Source organism: Macadamia integrifolia, chromosome 8 (assembly GCF_013358625.1).
Source record: "Macadamia integrifolia cultivar HAES 741 chromosome 8, SCU_Mint_v3, whole genome shotgun sequence".
NCBI lineage: Eukaryota > Viridiplantae > Streptophyta > Magnoliopsida > Proteales > Proteaceae > Macadamia > Macadamia integrifolia.
In genome coordinates, this window is record NC_056564.1 from 2,438,487 (window position 1) to 2,449,987 (window position 11,501).

Consider the following 11,501-nt stretch of genomic DNA (forward strand, 5'->3'; position numbering starts at 1 on the left):
ACAGAAACACCAAGTTAGCATTATAATGGTGCACTGCAAAATTGAATATTTGAATGCTCTTTGGATGGATGCCTACCTTAAATGATTAATGGTATTTTAATCGTACAGTTCAAAATTTAAAATATCATTAACATATACGCATCCTAACATACTTGGATGAGAACCAATTTACACAAGTGTTCTGTCTGTGTCAAGTGTACAGAAGAATGTGTGATGCAACTACTAGAAAGATTTGCTCTGTTCTGTTTTTAAAGATCAATTTACATTCAAGATGTGCATCTTTATGCTATAACCTATAAGACAATTGCAGTGGTTCTAAAAGTATGGAACAAACTAAAAGCAATCCATCCAAAGACAAGCATCAATGCTGCAGAAGTTAGGAGAAGGCTTCACAACAGAACATGTACTATAACTTTTTGGCTATGAAATCATTTACATTCAAATCTGCATATTCACCGTTCTAAATAACCATGCTGACCAGGTAGCCATATTCATCGTCTGAAAATTTTGGACAAGAAGTACACTATGAAGAAAAGAATTAGAGCAAATAAAACCACATGTAAGACACTGTTTGAGCCCTCCTGGATGGTGCTCATGTTCAACCTCCTCACGTTGTTCTTTACCCCTGCTTGGGCTTTGATCAACGTCATTTGCTGTTTTAAGAACCAGAACAGTAAAATGGTAAAAAAAGCAGTCCACCATTACCCTAACTAATGGGAAAATGTATTGATAAACTGACAAAGAATCTTCATAATCAAGATATCAAGTTATCTATCTGTGAGCAAGTAAAATGCTTAAGATTCGAACTTAATATTATTTAAGATGAATGGAGTAGGTAAACCTGTTTATTCTGATTTGTAAGTCCAGTTGACTCATCCAATGACTAAACACTAAGCATGGCACTAGTGAATGTAAACAGTAGACACGAACCAAACTTGTGTAAATTTGACATTCTTTCCAATCCTTCACATTAGTAGAAGGCTTATGTGCTGTTGGATCACTTGGGAGCTAACGATCCAAAAGTTTTTATTACCTAAACTGGGGTATTATCAGGGTAACAAGTAGGTCGTCAATGAGCCAATGTAATCAGGTAATTCAGACCGTCCAACAAAGAAGTAAATAAGGCTGGCACCTGTAGTTTCATTGGGGCCAATTAGAACTGAAATTTAAGGAGCATCCAATCGATGATACAGCGGTGGCAATCAGGTGGGCTGGAGTAGTGGCCCGTACAGCAAGCACAGCTAAGCGAACCCTACCTCAGGTTTGACCTTGGACAGCCCAAGCCCAATTCAAGCAAAACTACTGAGGCCCACAACCAGGCTAAGGTTTTCCCAGGTTGAGCTTAGGTACGGGTAGGGTTTCTTTTTTAACAAAGAAGAGTAAACCACTTCTTGGCTTTACATTCATTCTCTCTTCATTTTTTTTATTCTCCTTGTATTGGTAAAAGTGAATAATATGCTTGACAATTGTCTAATAGGTGTGTAAATAGAAGAGAAAAAGAAAGAGAGAGAGATAATGGAAACTTGGGAGTCTCAATCGATTAGATTGGGCTGTTCAACTTCATTCATTATACAGACTGACAATTACATACTCCTATTAGGAATAGGGAAAACACAAAAAAGGAAATAGAACTTTCATCTAATTCTAATCTTCTAGCATATCATAACTAGACCAAAATACCCTAGAGGGAGTCATGGCTTGCACTAGACAGCTGCCATGACTCCTCACGCCATACTTCTCACATGGATTCCTAATATGATTGAACAAGCTATAATATGTCTAAGATACAGTATATAATAATTAATAGTTTAATACTATATATTGCATGTGTGTATGTATGTATGGTATGTACACGGGTATATTTACATAAACGGCTTGGATTTTGTACGGTTTTTTCATGCTTTGGCTCAGGTGAGTTTTGGGGTTACCAAGCCCAAGTGCCCAACCAATCGTTGGGTTTTAATTTCTCAGCTCAATCCCAAACCTGGGCCTAAAAAAACCAAGCTCAACCTCAGGTTTTTTTCCAGGTTGGGCTTGGGCAGGTTTGGGTAAACCTGCCAAAATGCCCACCCCTAATGCTTAACAAGGGCAGCTGAAGGGAAAAACTGTGTAGCATTTATCTTAAAAGTAGGGGCAGCATTAAGACTGAATACATATTTCTAAGAACTAGGAAGTATACTAAACAGTAGGTTGTAGAAAAAGAAAACTACATTACCCCTCAGTATTTTTACCCCACAAGCAAAACATATGCCCATGAGAAATTTCCATTTAATAATTCACTTTCTGCATCTTGTGAAACACTTTCACCTATCTCTTCAAATCACCCCCACCCCCCACCCCCAAAAAAAAAGCGGATACCTCATTATTTTCAAATGCTTAACAAAGTCTGGGGAAGAACAAGGTGATTGGTCAATTAAGCAATTCTATGCCATCAAGGAAAACATTGTGCAATAAATTACAGTTTAAAACGCCTTAATAGAAAAGGTTCAAATTAAGTAATAAATTAGCAATTTAGAACAGTAGTAAACAAAAGTTTCCATGTATTTTATGAAAAATACAGATATGGTACTCGTTTATCAACTAGTCAACTAAACAAAGGCTAATTCACCATCTAGCATAGATTGGACAAATACGAGTCAATGAAGTCCTTGCTAGTCAAGTCAACTGTCTGCTCTTCACTAAGGAAATGCTTTAACTAATCGGGTAACACCTAATCCATCCATTCGGAGGTCCTTGTGCCTTTCCACATACCTTAAAACACTGACTAAAAACTTTGGGCACAATAATTTTTTTCCTGGTGTTACAGTGATTCAATTAATGACAATGACCCCTAGGCAACTGTCGTCTTATTTCATTGCATGCCGCCTTATATTTTGGCACTTCTTTATGCCAAATATCATTCAAGTAAGATATTAATCAAAAATAAGCAAACACATCCCTGTTTGAATCTAATAAAAATAATTTAAAAAATAAAATTCCAGAAAGATAAGAAGTCAACCCCCCAATCCATGAACAAAAACTAAATTTTTTGTTGTAGGGGCGATTTTGAACTTTCAAATATTGGGATTTTTCTCAATTCTGAAAATTTTGTAAATCTTATCATTGTAAAACATTACGAAAAACAAAAAGTCTAATAAAATAATCTTTTGTTTTGATGTCTTTCAAATTATTTTCATTCGTACAATTTTAATAGCATTCGCGCACTTTAAAATAACTTTTTACCAGAATATAACTGTCATTAGAACTCAAATTTAAATAATCTTAGACTTGTTGGAAGATGGTTTTGTGCTATACCTAATGCAGAAAAGTCTCAATTAAAAATAAAATCATTTGACCATTCAAACTTATTATAGAACAAGATCATTCTCTAAATATAGATTTTTTTATGACTTAATGTTGATGTTTATGATTTGATGTGACTTAATATTGATTTTTAATGACTTGATGTGGATTAACGTTGCTTTTTATGATACAAGGTATATGTAGCATACTAAATAATGTTAGAAAAGAAGGAAAATAAAAAAAATAACAATTGTTCGCCTTAAGGCGGGCGCTTTGTCGCTTAGGCAGCCCTCCAATGCCTTGGCGCCATGAAAACTATGATAGTAAGTATCATTGTACTAAAAACTAGATTTTGCTTAAAAGATAGAACTAAACAAAAACATATATCCAAAGTTCGAAGCATACCAACTGATCAATAAAGCCCTTCTGATATTTTGATTCTGACTCAATCTCTTGAGCTGCCTGCAGTGCCACCACAGTTGAATAAGAACTCAGAGAGCAGAATGAACAAGGGAGGCACAAAAATAAATAAATAAATAAAAAAAAGGAAAAAAAGAAGAAAAGAAACAACATCAGGCAATGAAAGTCATAAGGAATCGATACAAAAAAATGAAGTCTAAAGCAATGAATTTACAGGAATGTTAAGTTCTCAATCAAAGGAATAACCATAAGACTCAGCTAATAGCCTCTCAGACAATTCTCTTGTCTATTGAAACTGACCTGGGAAGGTAAGAATTCTATTGGATATAAGTATATCACAATATTTTGCAATCAAGTCCTCCAATCAGAAGCATCTGAAAAAGTTTATACCCTCAAGACAGCAGCTAGTCAATCATAAAAGAGGAGGCATATATTGTACCTTTTTTACCTAAAACCAACTAATGTACGACCTCCTCGTACATAAACACAAATCAGATAATGTGACAGTTCATAGTTGTACCATAGTAGTGCATTGAATTTAAATGGAAAATGAGATGGGTTAAAAGAAATATCTTGACAATTCATAGCAAAGTAGAAAATAAGGCTCACCAGATATGTAATTATCATAGAATAGAGAGCTAGCTTACATATTGATTTGTGAACAGGTACATAAAGATTTTAGTAGTTCAAACTTCCCAAATAAAGAAGGATATATAACTTGCTAGTAAGAGTATCTACGACTCTTTGTAGAACTCTAATTCTAATATTGCATGTTCAGCTCCAGTTCCTAGTATGAAGTCTTTTAACTCAATGGGGTTGAGCACTTCAAGCAAGAGGGATTGATGTGCATGACCAAACATCTATAAGATTTTGGTCTCACAGAGAATCATCTGTGGGTCCATTGGACCGTCTCGAGTCAAAGGGCAACCTCAATCATAGGGTGCAGCTGCTCCACTCTAGTTTTTATTTGATTTTACTGAATCTAAGTCTAGTTATCAATACATTCTTTTAACCAATAGTTCGGATAAAAGTGCTTTAATTCATAGCTATCTTTTGCTTTACTTAACCCTGTTCACCCCCCACCCTTGCACCCATTATTGTACAAGCAACCAAATTAGGTGTGGGCAGCCAACATAGAAAAAGAACCCGCAAGACCCACCTCCCAGAAAATCTGAGGATCTATGCCCCTCAAACCAGAGCTGAGTCAACCGACACCATCCCATTTCTAGTTTCCCCTCACAGTGATTATTCACCAAGGCAGTGAGTTTGATTGTGGAACCAGAAAAGTCAATGCCTAAGAAAGGCCTTTTACCAATTCCATCACATGAATGGAACTGGCACTTGCCCATTTTTCCTGCACTGATTTGATACATCACAACCTACACCTTCCTTAGTTCAATTATAGTTCCCCAACTACCTCAGGAAAGGAATTCATTAGGTAGCAGACAGGGCTGGAGTTGGAAGACCTGTTGGAAAATATCTCCAAATAAAAGCTCCTGATATGGTAATATCAACACCATAAGTATCATTATCTTAAGTAGGCTCAAGAGTTAATGGCCTACAAATGGTTGTTAACCAGCATGAGAGCCCTATGTGAAAGGCCAATAACTAGGAGTGTCGAATAATAATAATAAAGTTAATGGCCGCCTTCTCCTAACTCGCGAGAACAATAGGAAACCCTAAAAGTGCCGCCTCCCCCTCCCCCTCCCCCTCCCCATCCCCATCCCCATCCCCATCCCCATCCATTCTTCTCTTCTTCTTCTCTCATCCTCTCCCTCTCCCTCTCCCTCTCCCTCTCCCTCTCCCTCTCACCCTCACCCTCTGCTCTCCCTTCTTTTCTTCTCTTCGGTCTCACATGTCCGAGAGGTCATGATGCACCCTAGCCGCCTTCCCTTTCTTTCCGCCCCCGTCTTGACTCTGATCTGGTGATGATCTTTCCGGGATCCTCCTAATCCTCCATGCTGGAATCGTTGGCTCCTTCTTCCACCGGCATGCTCTAGGCCTCTCACTGCTCTTCCTCGAGTTGCTGCTTCGATCGAGGCATAGCTATGCCACCATCCATCCGCTGCTCCGACCTGCTCCCAAAACGACTCGTTGGCTCCTTCCCCCCCCTCCGCCAACGCTCGTTGGGCCTGTGGCACTCATCCTTGAGTCGCTGCACTGTTGGAGTGTGCTTTGGTGCTGCTGACCTAGCCATGCTCTCTTCTTGATCCATGGCAGATCAAACGCTCGCTCACGTTTCCTTGATCGAATCGTTTGTCACGGTGATTTTGGCAAGCTCTTTGCAAGGCTTGCAATCCGCAAGGTTGCCAGTCATGCTCGGCCAACAACCACCTCTCCGACGCCCTCCGAAAGGCTGGCGCTCCCCTTCACAGCTGTCTCCTCCACGAGGCCAGCTTCTTTCTTGGTCATGGCCCTCCGCAAGGCCCACGCCCTACCGTTGTGCCTACCTTTTCTTCTGGAACTCTGATTCACGTCTTGACAGATGGAAGTTGAAGTGATGAGATCTGTTGGTAGGGTTTGGTGGAACCCTACCTCCAAATTTCCTTGTTTGCCTCTCTTCCTTCTTTGGGCTTCTGGGTTCTTGTTCAGCCCATGTGGGCTTTTGAATTTTAGTTGTTGGGCTTCTGGCTCTCGCTATTTGCCCTTGTGGACTTTGTGTTGTATTAGACATGTCATTTGCGACATGTCTTCCACGCCTCAAGCCCACTGGGCCTTGGTTACTGTCTTTTTGGACTTTGGTTACCCTTGTAGGATTTGTAATCTCCCTTAGGGGATATATTTTCCCTCCCCCTTATTTTAATGCGCATTTATTATTTCACCCAAAAAAAAACTAGGAGTGTCAATTTGGAGGCTGAACTGAAAATAACTACCAAAACTGGACTGACTGAACTCGTTATTCGTCCAGTTTCTGTCTTCAGTTTAGAAAACATCTCAAACTTCTGTCAGTTTCAGTCTGCCCTGATTAGACTGAAAATACTGAGCTAAGCTTACAGATAGCCGCAACTGATAAAAGACAGATATACAACCCACCCCCACCCCCCCAAAAAAAAAAATTTTGTATTATTTATTTATGAACTTGATCATTGGGTTCTAATTGATTATAACAGCTAAAGTTCACTCTCTCTCTCTCTCTATATATATATATATATATCATATAGACCTATAGTAAATTTAGCTGACCAATAGCTGAAACCGATAAGAGACCAAAAACAGAATGGACCGATAGTTAATCAGTCTCATTTTGATTTTACGGACCTATTAGATTCCCAGTCGGTTTTGCTTTGGCCCAATATGTGGTAAGGGCCTAAGGTCAGCCCCATAGAAAACAACTGGAGTGATTGACTTGTCATCCCAACCAATAACTCCTAAGCCCCACCAAACACCTAGAAAGGAGAAACTCTAAAGCTTAGCTGAAGGATTTTACTCACCAGCACTCTCCCTGAATTTCAAAATTAAGTTTATCCTCCTTCACAAACATCCAAATAGCACATTTTCAGTTTGCAATATCTCAAGCCAAACTGAGATAACAATTTTCCTGGTCTACCAAGAATAGCACCTTGCAAGAGTTTACTTCTATTTTCATTTATTTATTTATTCTGTGGTGGAGTAGTACTAACCTTTTAACAGATTACAAATTCCCACTCAAAAAATAGGACCACAGGAGATTTGATAAATATTTGAAGCTCAAAATCCACTGGTCCGATGTAAACAAGATTCTGGTCGAATCCAATAACAAAAGCCCAAAATTCCAAGGACATCCGAAGGTGGGAACTCGACTTACGAGTTAACTCAGAAAATAGCAAGTCAAGATCCTATGTTTTAGGAGATCCACAGATCACCAGATCAGCAAGCTAGATCCACTTGAACATAGAGCAGGGAATCTGGCCTAAAAATATCACAGTGATCCAATGATTGGATGTTCTGATGTGACAGTGTCCAATTATAAGAAATAACCTCTAAAAACAAAGCATCGCGAGAAATAAATCTGAATTTAATTGTCAAACAATATCAAACAGGACAGTGTCTTGGTCTGATCTTCTAACATAATGGTTGAACCTGTCCAAGAAAGAAGGAGATTAAGAAAATGAAGAACACTTATCCTGATAGAGAAGATTGAATCAAACTATGCTATTAAAGATAGTCCATGAAAGTTGGAAGTTTTGACTGTCTTGGACTCTTTAATTGATAACCCTCTGTCACAAGGACTACAAGTCAGCAACTAGAACCAACAGGGACTCTTAGTTGATAAGAAGACTTCTCCAACAGCTGCCACGTCTTAACAACCTATTGGGAGTAAATATGTTACTGCAGAATTGTGTTTTTTCGATGGAGATGCTACTCAGGTTGAGGGAAGACTTAGAAGATATTGTAACTTATCAAAAGTTCACCATATGCTAGTCTGACCAGTAGCTCTGAAGGAGACAAATCACATCAAGATAAACTCCCAATTTCTGCAGCTGCAGGGAACTGCCATTAAGATTGATTCCTCCAATCAATGTCCTCAATACTCTTCAATATCCTAACTGGACAGCAATTTATCCACCAAAAACAGATCTTGAGCAACTTCAATCCTTGCTGTAGTTCCAGAAAATTTGGGAGGGAAGAAAAATAAAATAGAAGGAAAGAAGGAGAAGGGATAGAAGTACAGAATGGGGGAAATATGACCAAGGCCTCTCACCTATGGCCTTGGTCAGTCTCTCACTGACCTTGGTCTCACACCAACTGTCACTCACAGCACACAAGGCAAAGCCAAGTTTTCGCAAACCTCCAAATCGTGGGGCTGTACTACAGCCCTATAGGAGCAGTGCTGGTTGTTGTGGCCCCTCTTCAAACCCATCATTCTGCATCATTCTGTGTTGTCTAATTGATGAGTATTACAATTTCATTTGGTCAAGGTGGAAATTACGAGTAACATTTTCATCACCAACTAATTAGAAAGTCAAGTACATGGCACTGAAATTTTGCATTTGGTTCAATGCTAGTCACATAGATAAAGTCCTATTCATGGGGTGCTGCTCATGTAGAGAATTTTTTGTCAAATTAGGAGTTCAAGGAGGTGTTTGGGAGACAAGTTGATTCATAAGGGCATGTTTATTATACATTTTTATGAGAACATCATTAGACAATAGCTTTTACTGCTGAAACATGGCTGCATATGTATGGATGGGTTAAGCCATTAGAACCTTGAGAATTCAAGAGGGATCAAGAATCTATCCTAGTAGATTGATCACATTTCAGCACAATGTTCTTCCCTGCTTCAAAATTTATGTTATTCTCATAATCTTTCATTCATTAATTTCCAATCGATACATTTGGTTCTTTCTCATAATTTCTTTTTATAAATCTAACCTGCAATTCCTTACCAGATTCCCATTCTCACATTCCGTTTGTGTTGTTACATCATCATACACCTAGTTTTTTCCCTTTAAACCTACACCATTAGCGATCTGCCATTTTCGAAAAGTGCACCAGAGAAGGGATTAATCGAAGAGTTAATAGACTGCATTGAAGGGTGTAAGTTGGTGTACACAGAGGGAAAACATCAGGAAAAAAAAAATGTGGATCCTACCTGCCTCTCCCTGTTGCACTGTACAGAAGTAGCTACCTCAAAGCAGACAAGCTAGGAATTTCAACAATTTCTTCACGTGCAATAAGTGCTTGGCTTAAACCCTAAATTTGCAGCAGTCCCCTCCGAGAGATTAGAATAAATCACCAAATTGAACAACAATACGGTGAGGTCCACCCTTACTCATCAGAATCATCGATAACCAGTGTTGGACTGGGGATTAGTTTTGGGAGGGATTGGGCAGTATTTTCCCCATCAAGACCCGTCTAAAGAAAATTCTCAACAGATATCAATCAAAGGCGGTATGATGAAAAGACAATTTCAATTGCATAAATTCTTTAAAAAAAAGTTTGAAACAGTCGCCCGATAATTGAAGAAATAACAAACAAATAATCAACGACAACAACAGAAATTTCAGGAGAAGGGGAAAGAACATACATTTTTCAATTGTTTAACCTTTCTATGGAGTCCATAGATTTCTTCGTCCAATTCCGCGTGCATTGGATCGATCTGCACTTGTACTTCATTTGAATTAGACACTGGTCTCGTGATAAGTCCTCCTCTGCGAGAATTAAAATAAAATTATCAGAGAGAAACACCAAACCACCAACGCACCAAATTCCTACCTCAGGACGATTGGAGGAGTACCTCGATCTGTAGGGAGCAGTGCCAAGCAGCGCACCTCTCTGCGAACTTGCCATTAGAGAAGAGGGAAGAAATAGGTTCGATAACAGGAAAGGCCTAAATTCGATGCAGGTTTAAAAACGGTACTTCAAGAATTCTCCGAGATTGTGCCACCGCGTTAGCAAGTTGATTGGTTCTATTGGACGATAGAATCTGGAATGACGTTAGTTTGGGATGTGGGCAAACGCGAGGATTTAAAAACTCGAAAGATTACTCATTTCATTCGGTGACGGCGCGGCAAGGTGATCCGAGTGGAAGTCAATTTTGGGATTTCGAAGTTGCCTGGGCGGTTGCAAATCATATTTTAGGCTTTTAGCCCTTGCGGCCCCAACCTGCCGCAGTGCCGCTAGCCTGCCCTCGTACCAAATAAGGCCCGACTCGAAAATTATGGTTATGAGGATTGGCTCGACAATGAAATTTTTTACCTTGAGTCAGGGTTTGGACAGGTAAGGGCAATGTCTTTGGCTTATCCTCAGCCTGACTTTGTTATTTTTACCCTGACTTTTGGCTCTGTTGCGGTAAAAATTGATCGGACGATCTTCCCTGCAGTTCTTAGTACTTTGGCTGACCTGCACAGAAGAGATGACAGGGGAGAGCCGGGCTGACCCGACGGGGGACTTTCCGATGCCTAAGTCAGATCTTTCCACAGTAGATGCTCATGGGAACTTTTCTAGTAAGAGAAGTGGGTGATCGATCCCCCATGATGGAGGCTTACCTTGGTATTTATAGGCTGCTGATGGAGAGAGAAGGAGGGGGGTTTGTGGAGAGTCCAGCTTAGGCGTAGAGTCCTTGAGGGGAGTGGCTCTGTGATTCTAGGAATATTCTGGGTTCCAGCACATATTCTGAGAATATTCTTCATTGGTCTCGAAGGTGCAAGTTGTGAGAGGGGAGGACGCCTCTGATGACGTGTAGTGGATAGAGTTCTGCCCCAGTGATCATGGATCACGTCCCTTGAATGTAGGAGTGGATGCGTGCACGTTTCTGGGTGCCTTACTTGACTGCGCCAAGTCGAGGTGACAAGTTGGTCGAGCAGAGGTGACTGGTAGCACGGCTTGATGGAGGGTCGAGGTGGCAGCACGGCATGATGGAGGCCAAGGTGATAGCACTGGGTGATGGAGGCCGAGGTGGCAGCACGGCATGCTGGAGGCCAAGGTGGCAACACGGCATGCTGGAGGCTGAGGTGGCGGCACCGCATGCTAGAGGCCGAGGTGATAGCAAGGCGTGATGGAGGCCGAGGTGACAGCACGGCCTGACGGAGGGCCGAGGTGGCAGCACGGCCTAATGGAGGCCAAGGTGGCAGCACGGCCTAATGAAGGCCGAAGTAGCAGCACGGCATGATAGAGGTCGAGGTAGCAGCACGGCATGATGGAGGCCGAGGTGGCAACACGGCATGGTGGAGACCGAGGTGGCTGAACAGCATATTGGAGGCCGAGGTGGCGGCACGACATGTTGGAGGCCGAGGTGGCAGCACGGTATGCTGGAGGCAGAGATGACAGCACGGCCTAATGGAGGCCGAGGTAGTATGTTAGTCATGTTCAGGTTTGCA

General features: G+C 40.7%; 1 protein-coding gene across 1 annotated transcript; it reads right to left on the reverse strand.

The window, feature by feature from the left end:
- Positions 1 to 365: 365 nt before the first annotated feature.
- On the reverse strand, positions 366 to 10,310 carry LOC122085840 (bet1-like protein At4g14600). The gene is made up of 4 exons (XM_042654438.1): positions 9,920 to 10,310; positions 9,710 to 9,833; positions 3,688 to 3,744; positions 366 to 653 (listed from the first exon to the last, which is right to left on the reverse strand). Exons 1-4 carry the CDS (start codon positions 9,970 to 9,972, stop codon positions 492 to 494), a joined length of 396 nt encoding a protein of 131 aa, XP_042510372.1. The 5' UTR covers positions 9,973 to 10,310; the 3' UTR covers positions 366 to 491.
- Positions 10,311 to 11,501: the final 1,191 nt, after the last annotated feature.

What these genes read in the sequence shown, in the direction of transcription:
- LOC122085840 (XM_042654438.1), bottom strand. Translation starts at nt 9,972, where the DNA reads ATGGCAAGTTCGCAGAGAGGTGCGCTGCTTGGCACTGCTCCCTACAGA. An exon ending in ACTGCTCCCTACAGATCGAG is followed by an intron (nt 9,834 to 9,919) that starts GTACTCCTCCAA and finishes TAATTCTCGCAG; the next exon opens with AGGAGGACTTATCACGAGAC. An exon ending in AGGGCTTTATTGATCAGTTG is followed by an intron (nt 654 to 3,687) that starts GTATGCTTCGAA and finishes TTCTTAAAACAG; the next exon opens with CAAATGACGTTGATCAAAGC.